Source organism: Oncorhynchus kisutch, linkage group LG20 (genome assembly GCF_002021735.2).
Source record: "Oncorhynchus kisutch isolate 150728-3 linkage group LG20, Okis_V2, whole genome shotgun sequence".
In the NCBI taxonomy this organism is placed as follows: domain Eukaryota; kingdom Metazoa; phylum Chordata; class Actinopteri; order Salmoniformes; family Salmonidae; genus Oncorhynchus; species Oncorhynchus kisutch.
The window spans coordinates 19,561,286-19,583,812 of NC_034193.2; the positions used below are offsets into that span (position 1 = coordinate 19,561,286).

At 43.8% G+C, this 22,527-nt stretch overlaps 1 protein-coding gene across 2 annotated transcripts; it reads left to right on the forward strand.

The window, feature by feature from the left end:
- The first annotated feature begins 14,367 nt into the window (after positions 1-14,367).
- calcoco2 (calcium binding and coiled-coil domain 2) lies at positions 14,368-22,527 on the forward strand. 2 transcript variants are annotated; one of them, XM_020453576.2, is made up of 16 exons: positions 14,368-14,523; positions 15,044-15,219; positions 15,429-15,531; positions 15,743-15,903; positions 16,110-16,235; positions 16,343-16,465; positions 16,942-17,067; positions 17,160-17,282; positions 18,858-18,973; positions 20,392-20,461; positions 20,610-20,783; positions 20,870-21,058; positions 21,240-21,335; positions 21,438-21,615; positions 21,760-21,782; positions 21,969-22,526. In XM_020453576.2, the coding sequence occupies exons 2-16, from the start codon at positions 15,052-15,054 to the stop codon at positions 22,131-22,133; spliced, it is 1,941 nt and encodes a 646-aa protein (XP_020309165.1). In that variant the 5' UTR covers positions 14,368-14,523; positions 15,044-15,051; the 3' UTR covers positions 22,134-22,526. The 2 variants fall into 2 exon arrangements, with proteins under 2 accessions (XP_020309165.1, XP_020309164.1); XM_020453575.2 differs by having other exon boundaries at positions 14,378-14,523; positions 21,760-21,812; positions 21,969-22,527.

The window sequence follows — 22,527 nt, forward strand, 5'->3', positions numbered from 1 at the left end:
CAAGGTCCAACGGCTTAGCAAAGAGTTCAGTCAAAATTGTCAAAGGTCTCATGAAAAAGGCACACGATGGAAAGGAGGATTTCCTAAAAAATCTGATGATCTACCGCAGCACACCGCTGCAGAACGGACTTTCACCTGCACAAATGTTGATGGGACGTCGCATCAGAACCAACCTACCCATCCATGAGGACTTGCTAACACCCAGAGGTGCTCACAAAGTCAAACTCGCAAATGAAAAACAGAAAGACAAACAAAAACAGCGACACAACAAAAGTGCAAGACACTTACCTGAACTGAAACCTGGAGATCATGTACAACTCCGAGACATCACTACAGGAACCTGGATGCAGCAAGGGTGTGTGCAGAGAGAAGTTGCACCGAGATCCTATGAGATCCAAACGGAGCATGGATCACAACTGAGACGAAACAGAGTGGATCTAAGGCTGCAGCCATTCACTCAAGGGACTGAGGATCATCAGGAGGATACTGCTAAAGCGTCAAATGCCTTTATCAGAACACCCCGACTGACAATGAACGCTGTCCAACTGTTTCAGGAAGCACTTCAGCAGAACAACCAAAAATGACTGTCAGAGCCCCTGAAAGGCTTATGGAGAATTGCTAAAAAATGTCAAACAAGGGGCACCTGGACTGAATGTTTTGTTATTGTGAAAGGAAATAGAGCCACAATAGAGTATTGTAGAGACTAGAGACTATATTTAGTTGACATTTTTAATTTATTTTTAGGGAAAAACATTTGGGTAAGAAATGTGTGTTATTGAAAATTGCATGTTATGCAGGTTGAGTAAACAAATGTGATGTGACATGTGTAGTTACATAGAAAAGTAGTTTTCTTTTAAAGGAGAGAAGATGTTTTGTCATATGTTAATAACATTTAGACTACGTTACCCAGCAGGCTATGCGGGAGACAGATGGTTGAACAATGCCTTGCATGGCTAAACATGGAGTTTTCTAGCTGAAGTATATGTTCATTAAAAGTAGTAAAACCTATGCCCCAGTTTGTCATTATATAAGGAACAAACATAACAGTTAGCCCCGGCCTACTAACTGCTAGCTTGTTAGCACCGGTCTGCTAAGTGTCTGAATCGCCGTGTCCCCAGCCAGCCCAACCACTCACTGGACCCATATGTTCACTTGACTACGCATGCTTCTCTCTAATATCAATATGCCTCGTCCATTACTGTACTGGTTAGTGAATACTGTCTTATTTCACTGTTGAGCCTCTAGCCCTGCTCAATATGCCTTAACCAACCATGTTGTTCCACCTCCTACATATATGATGTCATCACCTGGTTTAAATTCTCTAGAGACTATATCTCTCTCATCATTACTCAATGCCTAGGTTTACCTCCAATGTACTTACATCCTACCTTACCTTTGTCTGTACACTATGCCTTGAATCTATGCTATCATTCCCAGAAACCTGCTCCTTTTACTCTCTGTTCCGAACGTGCCAGTTCGTATAGCCTTTAGCCGTACCCTTATCCTACTTCTCCTCTGTTCCTCTGGTGATGTAAAGGTTAATCCAGGTCCTGCTGTGCCTAGCTCCACTCCCACTCCCCAGGTGCTCTCATTTGTTAACTTCTGTAACCGTAAAAACCTTGGTTTTCATGCATGTTAACATTAGATGCCTACTCCCTAAGTTTGTTTTACACACTGCTTTAGCACACTCTGCCAACCCGGATGTCTTAGCCGTATCTGAATCCTGGCTTCGGAAAACCACCAAAAACCCTGAAATCTCCATCCCTAACTATAACATTTCCCGCCAGGATAGAACTGCCAAAGGGGGCGGTGTTGCAATCTACTGCAAAGATAGCCTGCAGAGTTCTGTCTTACTATCCAGGTCTGTACCCAAACAATTCGAGCTTCTACTTCTAAAAATTCACCTTTCCAGAAACAAGTCTCTCACTGTTGCCGCTCGCTATAGACCACCCTCTGCCCCCAGCTGTGCCCTCGACACCATATGTGAATTGATTGCCCTCCATCTATCTTCTGAGCTCGTGCTACTAGGTGACCTAAATTGGGACATGCTTAACACCCCGGCCATCCTACAATCTAAGCTTGATGCCCTCAATCTCACATAAATTATCAATGAACCTACCAGGTACAACCCCAAATCCATAAATCCATAAACACAGATTTAGATATCATCCTAGCTAACTCCCCCTCCAAATACACCTCTGACTTTTTAAAATCAAGATCTCAGTGATCACTGCCTAATTGCCTGCATCCATAATGGGTCTGCGACCAAACGACCACCCCTCATCACTGTCAAACACTCCCTGAAACACTTCTGCGAGCAGGCCTTTCTAATCGACCTGGCCGGGTGATCCTGGAATGACATTGACCTCATCCCGTCAGTAGAGGATGTCTGGTTATTCTTTAAAAGTGCCTTCCTCACCATCGTAAATAAGTATGCCCCATTCAAAAAATGTAGAACTAGGAATAGATATAGTCCTTGGTTCACTCCATACCTGTCTGCCCTTGACCAGCACAAAAACATCCTGTGGCGTTATGCATTAGCATCGAATAGCCCCTGTGATATGCAACTTTTCAGGAAAGTTAGGAACAAATATACACAGGCCGTTAGAAAGCTCAGGCTAGCTTTTTCAAACAGAAATTTGCATCCTGTAGTACAAACTCAAAAACGTTCTGGGACGCTATAAAGTCCATGGAGAATAAGAGCACCTCCTCCCAGCTGCCCACTGCTCTGAGGCTGTTACCACGGATAAATCCACTATAATTGAGAATTTCAATAAGCATTTCTCTACGGCTGGCCATGCTATCCACATGGCTACCCCTACCCCGGTCAACTGCCCGGCACACTCCACAGCAACCCGCCAAAGCCCCCACCATTTCTCCTTCACCCAAATCCAGATAGCTGATGTTCTGAAAGAGTTGCAAAATTTGGACCCCTACAAATCAGCCGGGCTAGACAATCTGGACCCTCTCTTTTCCTTTTCTTTTTTTTAAATATTAAATTTTTGCATTTTCCAATTAAGAACATTCAAAACAAAAGTGAAAATATATTAGACAACGATAGGACAATGTGACAGTAACAGACGAGCGTAACAAAAATAAATAATAATAATAATTATATAAACAAACATACAATAAGAAAAATAATAATAACGAGACATTGGATCACCTGCCGTAGGCTACATATTATACATTACGTGTGAAACATTATGTGAGGATTATATATAGATTCAATCAATGAGATGTGGGGGGAGATTCTCTATATAGTCAATAAAAGGTTGCCAAATTCTGTAAAATGTCTTTAACTTATTCCTCAAGCAGTAAGTGATTTTCTCCAAAGGGATACAACTATTAACTTCCGAACTGGCAGGGAGGAATCCAATTTCCATTTCAAGGCAATACATTTCTTGGCAATCGCTAGCAATATTTCTGTTAGCTTTATAGTATGGCTTTGCCTAAGATTGGTGTTAGTAAAGTTACCCAGTAGACAGACCTCCGGGTCTAAAGGGAATGCAACCCCGTGAATTGAGGATATGGTATCGCATACCCCCTGCCAGAAACCGTGTAGTTTTGAACACTGCCAAGTGGAATGGAGGAATGTTCCTTCATCTGAGCCACATCTAAAACATATGGAGGAGATATCTGGGTTGAACTTGTGCAGTCTAGATGGGGTGATATAGAGCTGATGGAGGAAATTAAACTGGATCAGTCTGTATCTGGAGTTCAATGTGGATGTAACGCCATCCCTGCATAGGTCACTCCATAGATCCTCATCAAGATCAATACCCATATCTTTTTCCCATCTAAGTCAGGGTTTATCTAGCCCAGGCAGTGTTAGTCCTGACATAAGAGCATCGTAAACACGGGAAATGGTCTTGAACATTGGTTGGTCTGCGTGGCAGAGTTGTTCAATAGGTGACATCTTAGGTAGGTTCCATTGTCCCTTGAGAGTCACCCTAATAAAGTTTCGTAGTTGTAGGTAGCTAAAGAAGTCCCTGTTAGGCAAGTGGTATTTCTGTTTCAGCTGATCAAAAGACATAAGAACTCCCTCCTCGTAACAATGTTCCAGAAGAGTGATCCCCTTATCAGACCATGGTCTAAAGTTACTATTCTGGAAAAACATAGGGATCAATCTATTGTTCCATAAAGGGGTTTTAGTGGAAAGGAATCCCCCTCGTCAGAACAGCTCATGCAGTTTGCACCATGCCAGGACAGAATGTATGATTAAAGGGTTGTCTGTGATGGTTTTTATAGATTTTCTGTCCCATTTGTGAAACAAATCTGCCCCAGTGTCATCATTTACCTCAAGCTTTTCAATGTTCAACCATGAGGGAGAGGGACCATTGTCAAACCTCTGAGCCAGAAACCTAGACTGTGCCAGATAAACCGTCTGGTCAGCTTGTCGAGAGAGGAAAAAAATGCTGCGGGAACAGGGATAGGGAGAGATTGAAACAGATATAGAAATCTGGGCAGGACATTCATTTTAATTACATTAATTCTACCCAGTAGAGTGAGAGGTAAGTCCATCCATTTACAAAGGTCAACCTCCACCTTTTGCAACAAACTGGCCAGATTGAGTTCATAGAGGTTGTTCAGATTACCATCCACCATTATGCCCAAATATGTGAAGCCCATAGGCGACCATCTAAAAGGAAACTTGTGCTTGATGGTATGATGATCAAAGACAGACAACGGTAAGATTTCGCTTTTATCAAAATTGACCTTATATCCAGAGAAAGAACTATAACACTGTAGTAGGATCTGCAAGTGAGAGAGGGAGTGTTCTGGGTTTGTTAGAAATAAGATAAGGTCGTCCGCAAAGAGTGATAATTTATGGGTATGGGGGCCCACCTCAAAGCCATGTATGTCAGGGCACGTTATAATAGCCTCAGCCAACGGTTCGATGGCGAGGGCAAAGAGGTGGGGGCTAATTGGGCAACCTTGTCTGTTCCCCCTATAAAGAGGGAAAGAGGAGGAAGTAATCCCATTGGTAGTAATCCTAGCTTTAGGAGATTTGTAGAGTGATTTTATCAAATTTACAAACACGGTACCTAAACCAAACTTTTCCAAGACGCGAAAGAGGTATGGCCATTCAACCCTATCAAAGGCCTTTTCAGTGTCGAGGGAAACTGCGACACTAGGTATTTTGTTTTTGTTAGCAAGGTGAATTATATCAAAGAACCTTCTGAGACAATCTATTAGCACCGGGTTGATCTGGGTTGACCAACAGGGGAAGACATGACTCCAGTCTCTTAGATAGCATCTTGGTGACCAGTTTACAATCTGTGTTAAGGAGAGAGATTGGTCTATAGGAGGCGCACTTTAGCGGGTTTTTCCCTTTCTTGTGAATTACAGTAATCACTGCTTGAGAGAAGGACTCTGGAAAGCAGTTGTCTTCTCTGGCTTTTTTAAGTACCTCCATAAGGTAGGGGACCAACAGCTCCCTAAATTCTTTATAGAACTCTGGAGGGAAGCCATCCTCCCCAGGATATTTATTAGAAGGTAAGGATTTAAAGGCCTCCAACAATTCAGGAACTGAGAAGTGTTCACTCAGGCGCTCGCTGTCTTCCCCTGACAGGCATGGGAGGTTGAGAGAGGAGAGAAAGGAGTCGATCTCTGATAGATCATCGCTTGATTGGGAAGTGTAGAGGTCTTCATAGTATTCTTAAAAGTAATACTAATTGCAGTAGGGTCGAAAGATATCTCATTAGTAAGAGTTTGCGACGTCTGGTTGCGACGTCTGGCGAGATCCGCGCTCAAATCTGGGAAAAGGCTGACCCTCTTTCCATCGATGGTGATGTCCCCTTTGGCTCTTGCGAGTTGCAGTATCTTCTCTCTGTCTTGGAAACGGAGGAACCTGATCAGGACGGCTCGTGGGGGCTCATCTGGCCGGGGTTTCGGCGCTGATGTTCTGTGGGCGCGTTCGATTTCCAGCGGCTTGGTGAAGTTGATTATGCCTAGGACCTCTGGGATCCATTGAGTGAAGAAACGGACCGGGTCACGGCCCTCGCTGTCCTCTTTCAATCCCACCACACGGATATTACTACGTCTACTCTGGTTCTCCATCTGATCTACCTTGTTTTTGAGGTAGACATTGTCCTTTTGCAGTTGTATCAAGACCTGGTCATGTCTAGTGATGGTATCTTCAACTGTGCTAATGCGCAACTCTGCCTCAGTCGTTCTCTAAAGGAGATCATTCATGGAGGATTTCAGGTCGTCAATGGAAGAATGGAGTTCAGCCGATTTCTTATAAATTTTCAGAGAAAGACCTCTGTTACCATCCTGAATTTCCCGGAGGAGAGTAGCCAGCATGTCGGCAGGCTCACAAGAGGCTGCTGAGAGCAACAGTCTGGAACTGTCGTCTGAGTTATGAGGGCTAATGCTAATCTTGCTAGCTGTAGCGTTATCGTTATCTTGGGAATCAACAACGTTTTGGTCGTCCTTCTTGCCTCTCGGTCGGAGGTCCATGGCTCTTTGGGAAGGTAAGTACTTGACAATTTATCAGCCGATGTTAGAATATTGTTTCAACATTGTTATTTAGGTAAAAATAGAATAACTTTGAAGAGCTCGGTTTGTCAACGTCTGCTCAGCTCCGCGGCATCACGTGCTCCTCGGACCCTCTCTTTCTAAAATGATCTGCCGAAATTGTTGCAACCCCTATTACTAGCCTGTTCAACCTCTCTTTCGTATCGTCTGAGATTCCCAAAGATTGGAAAGCTGCCGCGGTCATCCCCGTCTTCAAAGGGGGTGACACTCTAGACCCAAACTGCTACAGACCTATATCTATCCTACCCTGTCTTTCTAAGGTCTTCGAAAGCCAAGTTAACAAATAGATTACCGACCATTTCGAATCCCACCGTACCTTCTCCGCTGGTTTCAGAGCTGGTCATGGGTGCACCTCAGCCACGGTCAAGGTCCTAAACGACATCATAACCGCCATCGATAAGAGACATTACTGTGCAGCCGTATTCATCGACCAGGCCAAGGCTTTCGACTCTGTCAATCACCACATTCTTATTGGCAGACTCGACAGCCTTGGTTTCTCAAATGATTGCCTCGCCTGGGTTACCAACTACTTCTCTGATAGAGTTCAGTGTGTCAAATCGGACGGCCTGTTGTCCGGACCTCTGGCAGTCTCTATGGGGGTGCCACAGGGTTAAATATTCGGGCCGACTCTCTTCTCTGTATACATCAATGATGTCGCTCTTGCTGCTGGTGATTCTCTGATCCACCTCTACGCAGACGACACCATTCTGTATACCTCTGGTCCCTCTTTGGACACTGTGTTAACTAACCTCCAGATGAGCTGAAATGCCATACAACTCTCCTTCCGTGGCAACTACAAATACCTAGGTGTCTGGTTCGACTGTAAACTCTCCTTCCAGACTCACATTAAGCATCTCCAATCCAAACTTAAATCTAGAATCGTCTTCCTATATCGCAACAAAGCATCCGTCACTCATGCTGCCAAACATACCCTTGTAAAACTGACCATCCTACCGATCCTCGACTTCGGCAATGTCATCTATAAAATAGCCTCCAACACTCTACTCAACAAACTGGATGCAGTCTATCACAGTGCCATCCGTTTTGTCACCAAAGCCCCATACACAACCCACCACTGCGACTTGTACGCTCTCGTTGGTTGGCCCTCGCTTCATACACGTCACCAAACCCACTGGCTACAGGTTATCTACAAGTCTCTGCTAGGTAAAGCCCCGCCTTATCTCAGCTCACTGGTCACCATAGCAGCACCCACTTGTAGCACGCGCTCCAGCAGGTATACCTCACTGGTCACCCCCAAAGCCAATTCCTCCTTTGGTCGCCTTTCCTTCCAGTTCTCTGCCGCCAATGACTGGAACGAACTGCAAAAATCTCTGATGCTGGAGACTCATATCTCCCTCACTAGCTTTAAGCACAAGCTGTCAGAGCAGCTCACAGATCACTGCACCTGTACGTAGCCCATCTATAAACAGCCCATTTATCTACCTCATCCCCATACTGTATTTATTTATTAATCTTGCTCCTTTGAACCCCAGTATCTCTACTTGCATTCATCTTCTGCACATTTACCATTCCAGTGTTTAATTGCTATATTGTAATTACTTCGCCACCATCGCCTATTTATTGCCTTAACTCCCTTATCTTACCTCATTTGCACTCACTGTATATATACTTTTTTGTTTCCTTTTTTCTACTGTATTATTGACTGTATGTTTGTTTATTCCATGTGTAACTCTGTGTTGTTCTGTGTCAAATTGCTATGCTTTATCTTGGCCAGGTCGCAGTTGCAAATGAGAACTTGTTCTCAACTAGCCTACCTGGCTAAATAAAGTTGTTTAAAAAATGTTAATCGATCATCCAGAGGCTGCGCTCTTAGTGGCCCGGGGACTTTAATGCAGGGAAGCTTAAATCCGTTTTACCTCATTTCTACCAGCATGTTAAATGTGAACCAGAGGAAAACAAACTCTAGACCATCTATACTCCACACACAGTGCACAGTACATACATAGTACATACACAGTACCTAGCTCTCACTCGCCCTCCATTTGGCAAATCTGACCATAATTCTATCCTTCTGATTCCTGCTTACAAGCAAACACTGAAGCTGGAAGCATCAGTGACTTGGTCAAGAAAGAAGTGGTTAGATGAAGCAGATGCTAAACTACAGGATTGTTTTGCTAGCACAGACTGGAATATGTTTTGCGATTCTTCCGATGGCATGGAGTACACCACATCAGTCACTGGCATCAATAAGTGCATCGATGATGTCATCCCCACAGTAACCGTACGTACATACCCCAACCAGAAGCCATGGATTACAGGCAACATCCTCACTTAGCTAACTTCTTATGGGCAGGTGAGATGGTAGCGTCCCATCTGGCCAACATCTGGTGAAATTGCAGAGTGACAAATTCAAAATACAGAAATACTTATAATAAACATTCATAAAATATATAAGTGTTGTACTTCGGTTTAAAGATTAAATTCTTGTTAATCCAGCCGCTCTGTTAGATTTCAAAAAGGCTTCACGGCAAAAGCATACCATTCGATTATCTGAGGACAGCGCCCCGCCTACAAAAGCATACAAACAATTTCCAGCCAAGTATAGGAGTCACAAAAGTCAGAAATAGCGATAAAAATAATCACTTACCTTTGATGATCTTCATATGGTTGCACTAACAAGACTCCCTGTTACAAAATAAATGTTTGTTTTGTTCGACAAAGTCCATCTTTATGTCCTAAAAACTCAGTTTTGTTGGCGCGTTTTGTTCAGTAATCGCCTGGCTCCAGGGCGGTCAAAACATGCAGACGAATACATCCTAATAGCACCGGTAAAGTTCGTCAAAACATATCAAACGATGTTTATAATTAATCCTCAGGTTGTCTATTGTCTAAATAATCAATAATATTTCAACTGGACAATAGCGTTTTCAATAGAAAGGAAAAACAACGAATGGCGCGCTATTGTTCACGTGCGCAAAGCAGCTCTGCATTCTTCCCCTGTCCTCTGACCAAAAGGTCTTTTTACTTGTGGTTTTTCAAAATACAAGCCTGAACGCATGTCTAAAGACTGTTGATATCTAGTGGAAGCCATAGGAACTGCAATCTGGGCCCTAACCCAGAACATAGGCAATAGGCATTCAATGAAAAACAACTCACATTAAAAAATCCCACTTCCTCGATGGATTTTCTTCATGTTTTCACTTGCCATATCAGTTATTTTATACTCACAGACATTATTTCAACAGTTTTAGAAACTTCAGAGTGTTTTCTATCCAATACTGCCATGCATATGCATATCGTATCTAGCTTCTGGGCCTGAGTAACAGGCAGTTTACTTTGGGCACGTTTGTCATCCAAACTTCAAAATATTGCCCCCTACCCAAGAGAGGCTAAAGGGTAGAGCTGTCGCTTTCAAGTAGCGGGAATCTAACCCGGAAGCTTATAAGAAATCCAGCTATGCCCTCAGAAGAACCATCAAACAGGCAAAAGCATCAATACAGGACTAAGATACAATCATACTACACCGGCTCCGACTCGTGTCGGATGTGGCAGGGCTTGCAAACTATTACAGACTACAAAGGGAAGCACAGCCGCAAGCTGCCCAGTGACACAAGCCTACCAGACGAGCTAAATTAATTATATGCTCGCTTCGAGGCAAGCAACACTGAAGCATGCATGAGAGCATCAGCTGTTCCTGACAACTGTGTGATCACGCTCTCCGTAGCCAATGTGAGTAAGACCTTTAAACAGGTCACCATTCACAAGGCCGCATAGCCAGATGGATTACCAGGACGTGTACTCCAAGCATGCACTGACCAACTGGCAAGTGTCTTCACTGACATTTTCAACCTGTCCCTGACTGAGTCTGTAATACCAAAAACAATTTCAAGCAGACCATCATAATCCCTGTTCCCAAGAACACTAAGGTAACTTGCCTAAATGATTACCAAACCGTAGCACTCACGTCTGTAGCCATGAAGTGCTTTGAAAGGCTGGCCATGGCTCACATCAACACCATTATCCCAGAAACCCTAGACCCACTCCAATTTGCATACCGCCCCAACAGATCCATATATGATGCAATCTCTATTGCACTCCACACTGCCCTTTCCCACATGGACAAAAGGAACACCTACGTGAGAATGCTATTCATTTACTACAGCTCAGCGTTCAACACCATAGTGCCCTCAAAGCTCATCACTAAGTGAAGGACCCTGGGACTAAAAACCTCCGTCTGCAACTGGATCCTGGACTTCCTGACGGGCCGCCCCCAGGTGGTAAGGGTAGATAACAACACATCTGCCACGCTGATCCTGAACACGTGGGCCCCTCAGGGGTGCGTGCTCAGTCCCCTCCTGTACTCCCTGTTCACCCATGACTGCATGGCCAGGCTCGACTCCAACACCATCATTAAGTTTGTTGATGACACAACAGTGGTAGGTAGGCCTGATCACCGACAACGATGAGACAGCCTATAGGGTGGAGGTCAGAGATTTGGCCGTGTTGTGCCAGGATAACAACCTCTCCCTCGACGTGATCAAGACAAAGGAGATGATTGTGGACTACAGGAAAAGAAGTACCGAGCACGTCCCCATTCTCACCGATGGGGCTGTAGTGGAGCAAGTTGAGAGCTTCAAGTTCCTTGGTGTCCACGTCACCAACGTACATGTATCATGGTCCAAACACACTAAGACAGTCGTGCAGAGGGCACGACAAAGTCTATTCCTCCTCAGGAGACTGAAAAGATTTGGCATGGGTCCTCAGATCCTCAAAAGGTTATACAGCTGCACCATCGAGAGCATCCGATTGCATCACTGCCTGGTATGGCCTCCGACCGCAAGGCACTACAGAGGGTAGTGCATATGACCCAGTACATCACTGGGGCAAAGCTTCCTGCCATCTAGGACCTCTATACCAGGCGGTGCCAGAGGAAGGCCCTAAAAATTGTCAAAGACTCCAGCCACCCTGGTCATAGACTGTTCTCTCTGCTACCGCACAGCAAGCGGTACCGGAGCGCCAAGTCTAAGTCCAAAAGGCTTCTTAACAGCTTCTACCCCCAAGACATAAGACTCCTGAACAGCTAATCAAATGGCTACTGTGGTGTACAGCAGGTCAGCCACCAGGGGGAGACTCGTCTAGGCCTGGTGACAGACGGAGTATACATCACGAGGCGATGGCTCCATCTGCTGGACGTGCCAGGTCTCTACCGGCTCTCCGGCCAGGACTAATTGGGGATGATTGGGAGCTGGTGAGTAATCAAGGGCTGATTGCTCACCAGCTGTGCAAGGCCCATAGGAGAGAGTGGGGGGGGGGGGGGGGGGGGGAGAAAGGACTCCAGTATAGTTAGGGACGTTTGCAGAGGTATGAGTAGGGAGTTCAGTTTTTGTGCCCGACAGGATACAGCCGGAGCCGAGAAGACAGTATCCCGCAGAGGGTCTCATGGGGGAGACCTTTTCTTTTTGATTTATTATTTAAATAAACACCCTTGAAACCGAGCTAATCATACTCTGTCCGTGTCTGATCTGTGTAAACATCACCCTGGTCTGCCACACTACCCAGACGATTTGCATTGCCCCCCCCCCTTTTACGCTGCTGCTACTCTCTGGTTATTATCTATGCATAGTCACTTTAACTCTTACCTACATGTACATATTACCTCAATTACTCAACTAACTGGTGCCCCCGCACATTGACTGTGTACTGGTACCCCCTGTATATAGCCTCGCTACTGTTATTTGACTGCTGCTCTTTAATTAGATCAAATCAAATCAAATTTATTTATATAGCCCTTTGTACATCAGCTGACATCTCAAAGTGCTGTACAGAAACCCAGCCTAAAACCCCAAACAGCAAGCAATGCAGGTGTAGAAGCACGGTGGCTAGGAAAAACTCCCTAGAAAGGCCAAAACCTAGGTAGAAACCTAGAGAGGAACCAGGCTATGTGGGGTGGCCAGTCCTCTTCTGGCTGTGCCGGGTGGAGATTATAACAGAACATGGCCAAGATGTTCAAATGTTCATAAATAATAAGAAGGCAGAACAGTTGAAACTGGAGCAGCAGCACGGCCAGGTGGACTGGGGACAGCAAGGAGTCATCATGTCAGGTAGTCCTCGGGCATGGTCCTAGGGCTCAGGTCAGTTGAAACTGGAGCAGCAGCACGGCCAGGTGGACTGGGGACAGCAAGGAGTCATCATGTCAGGTAATCCTGGGGCATGGTCCTAGGGCTCAGGTCCTCCGAGAGAGAGAAAGAAGGAGAGAATTAGAGAACGCACACTTAGATTCACACAGGACACCGAATAGGACAGGAGAAGTACTCCAGATATAACAAACTGACCCTAGCCCCCCGACACATAAACTACTGCAGCATAAATACTGGAGGCTGAGACAGGAGGGGTCAGGAGACACTGTGGACCCATCCGAGGACACCCCCGGACAGGGCCAAACAGGAAGGATATAACCCCACCCACTTTGCCAAAGCACAGCCCCCACACCACTAGAGGGATATCTTTAATGAGATGTTACTTAAGTTAACACATATTTTTCTTAAAACTGCATTGTTGGTTAAAGGCTTGTAAGTAAGTATTTCACTGTAACACCTGTTGTGTTCGGCACATGTGACAAATACAATTTTATTTTTACTTGATTTGTTGTCTGCTTCTGCTATAGCAAAGTTCTACCCATTGTATGCCTTAGATTTCCATTGGTTGTCATCCTCTATGGCCCTTGTTTCATCTGCTATTGTTTGCCAATGGAAGGAGGAATACTTGCACCTTCAATCACACCAGATTGACCAAGTATCAATTGACCAACAGCATCAATGTAACAGTATAACTTCAGACCGTCCCTTGCCCATACCCGGGACCCTCTGCGCACATCAATAACAGTCACCCTCGAAGCATCGTTACCCATCGCTCCACAAAAGCAGCGGCCCTTGCAGAGCAAGGGGAACCACTACTTCAAGGTCTCAGAGCAAGTGACGTCACCGATTGAAACGCTATTTAGCGCGAACCACCGCTAACTAAGCTAGCCGTTTCACATCCGTTACACTTTATTGACTAGTGCAATGCCAATCATTGACATCAGCAATATCCACAGTCACAACATAAGATCAACCCTTTAATAATGGGGACAGGTCAATATCCAACTTTCCAGAGGGAAGAGGCTATAATTCCATTTCATATTGTGAAATCTCCCCAACTGTCTAGATCAGTGTTTCCCAACTCCGGTCCTCGAGTACCCTCAACAGCAGCACACATTTCTGATGAATCCAAGTACAAAAAAAACTGATTTAACTTGTCAAATGATTGATGATTAGTTGACAAGTAGAATCAGGTGTGCTTGTCATGGGCCACAACAAATGCATGTACTGGCAAACACTGGTCTAGGAGAAAGGGAAAGTATAAACATGTACGTGTGGGAACAGCAGGCACAAGGGTTTCCACAAGTTACCACAGCCACAAAGTCTAAATTGGCTATAGGTTATCATAAAAAAAATTATGAAACAAAAATCGGATTTTTGGTGTTCATTTAAGGTTATCAGTGTGGTTAAGGTTAGGTTTAAAATCACATTTTAAGAAGATACATTGTAGAATGGGCTTTATGACTTTGTGGCTGGGGTAAGTAGTAACGACCAGCCACAACTCCGATATGTGTTTTCTCAAAGTTCCCGGGATGTCAGGTGTCCTCTTTATATCCGTACACTCGTAACAATCTCATCATTATGCTACTTCTATTTGATCAAATAAGCCACACATAGAAAATAAGCCATCACATTTTTGTGTTAACCAAATTCGACACTCTCTCATTGACCTCCATACAAAAGCTCCTCGCTTGTTGAGCGAAAAAAACGAAACAACGCCACCTGTTGGAGAAGATAGATTTTAGCCCTGTTATCCCTCTCCCCTAACCTCTTCCTCTCTGCTGGAAATTAAACCTAGGGACAGTAAGTACTTCTTGTTGCTGTCCGAGTTGCGACACTGCTGAGTTGAACTGGCAGTTGCAGTTGGCAGTCCAAACTTCATGTAAGTTCAACCATTTAATGTCATTATGTTTTAGCTAAACCGTATAACACATTGATCTTAATAGTGACAGAATTGTGTTCACTTTCATATTATTTTTCTCTCCAGTGTTTTATTGTAGCTTGATCAAACATAATAAATCACCCTCTAATAAGTTATTGGGTTAGAAGTATAAGTTTGTCAAACAAATTGACGTCCAAAAGTCGTCAAAAAACATTTATGGGTATGTTAAATATGATTGTCAAGTGTGAAAAATAGGCGATACGTTTCACAAAAATGTAAAATGAAAGTGAAACTTAGTTTTGCCAACGCAACATTGTATGCAATTTTTATGTGATATAAAATGTTTGGCCTTCTAATTAACATACGAACCATCCACAACGTGTGCTGCCAGATTAGATACATATACGGCGTTCAGTTGAGAACATAAATTGTGTTTTATTCGAGTTGTACATCCTGTTAGTTTTTTTTTATGCGCATTTGGGGCCTACTTGTTTTCATTTTGCTATATTCTCAATTTCAGAGGTCACAATGGAGAGCGTCGAAAGTGCAGCCAACATGGAATTGTCAACAACCTTTTCCCAGGTTGTATTTCAGGAAATCCCCCACTCCTACGTGCCAAATATTGCCGTGACTTGCAGCTACACTCTGACAGCAGCCATTCAACAGAACCCCAGAGACTGGGTGGGGATATTCAAGGTGAGATTATAGATATTTTGTCATGAATATTCATGAGTGGTCTGGTTCATCAGAGATTATGATATGGATTGTATTTCCACAAAGGAAATAATAACCTAATATATTTAACAATAGAAATCCACAGTCTGGAATGCCTCCCAGTTGTCAGTCAGTCATGATTGTGTTATAACTGATGTTGTGCTGATTGTGTTATAACTGATTTTGTGCAGGTAGGCTGGAGCACCACAAAGGATTATTACACATTTGTGTGGATAGAACCATCATTGGATCTGATAAAACAGGATGCAAACAAAAAACAAGTGCTTTTTAGTGGTAAGACCATGTGTGCATTTTATCCTCAAACTTTTCAACTGACATGAACTTTGATCGTGATCAATTTAGGTGGATTCGTTTTTGGTGGATTTTAGGTGGATTCGTGATAGGCCCATGTTAATTTCTTAATTTTAGATACAAATTACATTTATTTGACATTCAAGTGATCAATATTATGCTGGCACTGACAACGATGTTGTTATTCTGATAGCATACTACTTGCCAAAGGATGATGCAGAGTTCTATCAGTTCTGCTATATTGATAGCAATGGCCAAGTGAGAGGAGCCAGTACCCCCTTCTGCTTTAAAACCTCAGGGGAACAAAGCACAGATGGCAGCCTGGAAAACGACCTTTTGGTCATCACAACACAGGTACAACGCAATCCACCATACCTAACATTAAAAGTTGATTTGATTGTGTTTTAAAGACCATGCTTGAAATACTTAAAAATGCAGAACTTTTTGTTTGGCTTGCTTAGTGAAAGGTCAAGGAGATGATGTCCCTCACAAGAACATTTTAGCTAGAATTATCCGTAGGAGAGGAATTGTATGTACATGATGTGCATTTCTGAATCTAGGAAAAGGTAGAGCAACGTGAGAGGGAGAAAGAAGAGATGGTCATGGAGTTGGGGCAACTGAAAGAGCAAAATGAGATTTTGAGAGGAGTCCTGAAGGAGCAACAGCAAGAGATTGATTGCCTCAAGGTTTGTTTTCAAGATGTTCGTTACATCTGCTAATTTATAGCCCCTAGTCATGTGTGAGAATGGAAATTACAATGTGAGGTAACAGAATTGTAACATTCTCTCTGCAGTTGTCTAACGAGGAACTATACAAGGCAGACGGGAACCTGGAGAAGCAGCAGCAGAAGTCAAGAGAGCATGAACAACTGACACAGAAAGCTAAATCAATGGAAGACTCACGCAAAGGACAGGAGGTAATATTTGGTGAATTTTGTGTCTACAACACAAATCATCTGACAACTAAGAAACTCTTTCCATACTGAAACATAAATGCTTTTCAACATAACTGGTGGGACTATACTTGATGGATAGATGGAACTTTCCAAACACAGTAATCAAATCAAATCAAAGTGTATTGGTCACATGCACCTATTTATCAGATGTTATTGCAGGTGTAGCAAAATGCTTGTGTTTCTAGCTCCAACAGGGCAGTAGTATCTAACAGTTCAAAGCAATACACACATCTAAAAGGAAAATAATGGAATAGAGAAGTATATAAATATTAGGACGAGCAATGTCAGAGTGGCATTGACTAAAATACAGTAGAATAGAATACAGTATATACATATGAGATGGGTAAAGCATTATGTAAACATTATTAAAGTGACTAGTGTTCCATATCCATGACCAGTAGAGGTTATGGACATGATTTGAGCATTTCTGCATCTAGGAACAGGTGGTGCAAAGTGAGAGGGAGAAAGAAGAGCTGGCCATGGAGTTGGGGCAACTGAAAGAGCAAAATGAGACTCTGACACGTGCCCTAAAGGAGCAACAGCAAGAGATTGACCGCCTCAAGGTTTGTTTGAAAGTCTTTTCTTTCCACCAGCAGTTTTACTTCTAGCCCCTAATCAGGCTGAGAGGGTGATGAATTATATATTGTTCCTGTAGGAATCTAAAGAGGAACTTGCACAGGTAGTGAGCAAACTGGAGCAACAGCAACAGAATGCTAGAGAGCATGAAGAACTGACACAGATGGACAAATCAATGGATGAATCACACACAGGACAGGAGGTAACTGTCGCAAGCCAATTTCCCATTTGGGCCTACCAAAGAACTACTACTACTACGGAGTACATTTGTTCTTGTTTCTAACAGTTTCTCTCCATGAAAGGCTGCAGTCTCTGGCCCCAATTCATAAAAAATATTTGGTGAACGTGTCAATACATGTGACAGGCTGTTTGTATACCATCAATATTTTTCAATGCCTCTTCTTCTCTTTTTTTCCCCCCACACTTTCTCTGTCTCCTTGTCATGTATCGAAGGGTGTTTTCACATACAGTGCCTTCGGAAAGTATTCAGACCCCTTGACTTTTTCCACATTTTGTTATGTTACAGCCTTATTCTAAAATGGATTAAATACATTAATTTCCCCCACAATCTACACACAATACCCCATAATGACAAAGCGAAAATGCAAATGTAATAAAAAAAACTAAAACAGAAATACCTTATTTACATAAGTATTCAGACCCTTTTCTATGATACCTGGAATTGAGCTCAGGTGCATCCTGTTTCCATTAATCATCCTTGAAGATATTTAGACAACTTGATTGGAGTCCACCTGTGGTAAATTCAATTGATTGGACATGATTTGGAAAGGCACAAACCTGTCTATATAAGGTCCCACAGTTGATAGTGCATGTCAGAGCAAAAACCAAGCCACGAGGTCAAAGGAATTGTTCATAGAGCTCTGAGACAGGATTGTGTCGTGGCACAGATCTGGGAAAGGGTACAAAGTAGAGAGAGATGCTTGATGAAAACCTGCTCCAGAGCACTCAGGACCTCAGACTGGGACGAAGGTTCACCTTTCAACGGGACAACAACCCTAAGCACACAGCCAAGACAAGGCAGGAGTGGCCTCGGCACAAGTCTCAATGTTCTTAAGTGGCCCAGCCAGAGCCCGGACTTAAACCCTGTCAAACATCTCTGGAGAGACCTGAAAATAGCTGTGCACCAACGCTACCCATCCAACCTGAAGAAGCTTGAGAGGATCTGCAAAGAAGAATGGGAGAAACTCCACAAATACTGATGTGTCAAGCTTGTAGCGTCATACCCAAGAAGACTCAAGGCTGTAATCGCAGCCAAAGGGGTTTCAACAAAGTATTGAGTAAAGGGTCTGAATACTTATGTAAATGTGATATTTCCATTTTTTTTCTCTACAAATCAGTTTTTGCTTTGACATTATGGGGTATCGTGTGTAGATTGAATACATTTTAGAATAAGGCTGAACCTATCAAAATGTGGAAAAAGTCAAGGGGTCTGAATACTTTCCGAAGGCACTGTATAGTCCTCTTTAATAAAGTAGTGTAGTGTGTGGTGCAGGAATAACGACAAGCGAACCTGGGGAGCTTTGTGTTCACATTGGTTGAAAAAAAAGAACCGGCCTGCAGAATTCAAGCGAACCGAAGTCAGACCACCTCTCGAGATGGTCTCAGTTCGGTTCACTTCGGGGTATATTTTGAGGGGTCTGAGTTCCTTTGGAGTGTTTACACTACACAAAATATTAAGCAAATTGCACTCGCAAAAATTGGCTTAAAAGGGACAAAGTCTGAATCACTTGCTATTTCTCTTCACAAATGCCTGCAGTCTCTGACTCCTATTTGTGAGAAATATGAACAAGCATTGAGCAAGATCAAACAGCTGAAGAAGGAGCGAGAGGAGTTGAAAGAAAAGGTTGAGGTTCAAAGTGTGGAGATTGCACAGTGAGTACTTGTCTCGAGCAATCCATTCAATGGACATATCTTTCTAGTACAACACCTTTCCAGTCATATCATGATATCATCCTGTCTATATATAAACTCAGCAAAAAAATGTACGTCCTCTCACTGTCAACTGTGTTTATTTTCAGCAAACCTAACATGTGTAAATATTTGTATAAACATAAGATTCAACAACTGAGACATAAACTTAACAAGTTCCACAGACATGTGACTAACAGAAATAGAATAATTTGTCCCTGAACAAAGGGAAGGGGTCAAAAGCAAAAGTATCTGGTGTGGCCACCAGCTGCATTAACTACTACACTGCATCTCCTCCTCATGGACCGCACCAAATTTTCCAGTTCTTGCTGTGAGATGTTACCCCACTCTTTACCAAGGCACCTGCACGTTTCCGGACTGGGGGGAATGGCCCTCACCCTCAGATCCAACAGGTCCCAGACGTGGTCAATGGGATTGAGATCCGGGCTCTTCGATGGCCATTGAGAACACTGACATTTTTGTCTTGCAGAAAATCATGCACAGAACGAGCAGTAGGGCTGGTGGCATTGTCATGCTGGAGGGTCATGTCAGGATGAGCCTGCAGGAAGGGTACCACATGAGGGAGGAGGATGTCTTCCCTGTAACGCACAGCGTTGAGATTGCCTGCAATGACAACAAGCTCAGTCCACCGCCCCATGATGGACCATCCACCTCCAAATCGATCCCGCTCCAGAGTACAGGCCTCGGTGTAACGCTCATTCCTTTGACGATAAACGAGAATCCGACCAAAACCGCGACTTGTCAGTGAAGATCACTTTTTGCCAGTCCTGTCTGGTCCAGCGACGTGGGTTTGTGCCCATAGGCAGCGTTGTTGCCGGTGATGTCTGGTGAGGACCTGCCTTACAACAGGCCCTCAGCCTATTGCGGACAGTGAGCACTGATTGAGGGATTGTGCGTTCCTGGTGTAACTCGGGCATTTGTTGTTGCCATCCTGTACCTGTCCCGCAGGTGTGATGTTCGGATGTACGCGAGGACGACCAGCTGTCCGTCCTGTCTCCCTGTAGCACTGTCTTAGGCGTCTCACAGTACGGACATTGCAATTTATTGCCCTGGCCACATCTGCAGTCCTCATGCCTCCTTGCAGCATGCCTAAGGCACGTTCACGAAGATGAGCAGGGACCGTGGGCATCTTTCTTTTGGTGTTTTTCAGAGTCAGTAGAAAGGCCTCTTTAGTGTCCTAAGTTTTTGTAACTGTGACCTTAATTGCCTACCGTCTGTAAGCTGTTAGTGTCTTAACGACCGTTCCACAGACAGGGTCCTGAAAAAGGGACGTTTCTTTTTTTGCTGAGTTTATATATATATATATTTTTTACACTTGTGCAACAATGCTGTTCCTCATGTCCCCGTTTCTGTGTCAACAGGCTGAGTCCAAGCCTCAGAGATTCTCAGCAGGAGTCTTACAGACTGAAGGATCACATTCAGCTTCTACAGGTCAGCACACTCAGCAGAGTAATTGATGTAAATGAATGTCTGTAACACACACACACTCTTTAAAAGACCTGTTGGCCAATTAATTTAGTGCTTTCTTTGATGTGAAAAAAACCTGTCAATCACAGAACCTCATGTTGACCCTTTCCAGGTGGATCTCCAGAGCAGTGAGAAAGAGAAGGCGAAGCTTTCTGTGGAGCTGCGCAAACTGCGTGGTCTCACACTTGACCTGGATGACTTGAAGACAGAGAACAAGGCCTTACACAGAAGCCTGTCAGAGCAGGGGCACCAGCCACAGCAGGAGATGGTGGACAGTGATTTGAAGGTTGGAACAAGTTGGTAAAAGAACTATGTCCTTCCTGTACACGCCTTTGTGGAATGTAATACTGTCGTCTTCTTGTGTGCCGTCAGGTGCAATACCAAGCTCTTCTTGGCCAGCTGCAGGAGGCTCGGACACAGTTGCAACAGGAGCTGCAGGCTTCCAACAACACACGCAGACGTGCAGAGCAAGCAGAGGGGGAACTGGTGAAGGTCAATGAGTGCACGAATATCATAGTCATGAGGTCTACACAGGCGGAGCAGAAAAGCAGAAAACTAGAGGTGCTTAGAGAATATCTTTGATGCTATTTCGATCCACAGACAGGGTCAGAAGTATCTTTTTTTTTCTTACCAAGATGTTGTTTGTTCTGGGAAAGTAGTTCACCTGCGAGAGCAAATGAATATAAAACGCACTGAACGTATTCTCGTGTCTGATCACAAGTTCCCTGTTCTCTCCCCTCAGATGCAACTTTTAGAGTTCCACAGAGTCATTGAGGAGAAAGAAAGCATGGCAGAGATCGCTAAAGTAGAGAAAGAGGAGTTGTCCAGAGAAAATCAGGTGATTGCTGTGAATGTTGATACTCTTTACTAGTCATTTAATTATTTACAATTAGGGACATCTGCTTACATTGGGGTTTTGCCACTGTATTCTATCTGTCAGGATCTCAAAAGAAATGTTGAGAGACTTCGCAAGGAGTTTGCTGACATCCAGGCTGCTCCAGTGTCCATGCAGCACCCCAACCCTTATGGCTCTTCAACTGACCCCACCCCCACTGAGGAGCAGCAGCAAGATACACTGGCTGCCTCTCTCCACTTTGGGAACCCTTATGAGACCCCAGGTATTCACAATATTCCAGCTGTTGGAAAGCCTCACCTAAATATTCTCAAATGATACATGAACGCCACTTGTGCCTCACGGACATGCCTTCTTGGAAAATAACAAAACAGGTTCAACTATGGCTGACATATGATTCTGTTTGCAGGCCCTGCGACAAACGCGGAGGAGGTATGTGAAGTCATTCCTATGATATACATGGTAATAAAGCAGATTATGTTTGCAACAACATACACTAGTGGTTTGGGATCAAAGAGTTGGTTTCATAATGCTCTATAATGTTTGTGCTAGAGTACAGTTAACTATCCAGTCTAGATCCGATATGATTAGCACTTATGACCCGTGTCCGTCCCATAGTTGTCCTTGACGTGTCGTCACTGCCATGAGTGCTTCCCTGGCATCACCCCGAATGAGCTGGAGCTGCACGAGGACAGCCACAGAGTGTGCCCCTTTTGCACCCTCATCTGTGACGGAATGGAGCAGACCAAGTATGAAGAACACGTCTACAGCCATGAGGTGTAGGGAAGCCACATCCTCACGACCCAGAGAGTTGACTACTCGTTAAAGAAAGCTGATACGCTACTAATTATATTTCTAAGTTTTAGACACTTTGATGGTTAGGGTTGACTGTTTATTCTTCATTTGCCTCCATCGCTGATGGATAGGACTGTAATGGATCTGCTATTTAATAGTTTCCTAGGTTTACTCTACTGCTATTATCTCTTCTGAACTAGTGTATGTTTACTTTGGCTAACTTCACTATATTCCCTTTTAACCTGCCGCTAAAATGTAAATGATGTGTTGCATAATAAAGTCCAATGACTAATGGTCAAATGATGCTCTCTGATAATGTAAGGGTTGAAATGAGATTCATGTGGGATGTTCAAGCAACAAATAAAGTTATCTTCACAGTTGT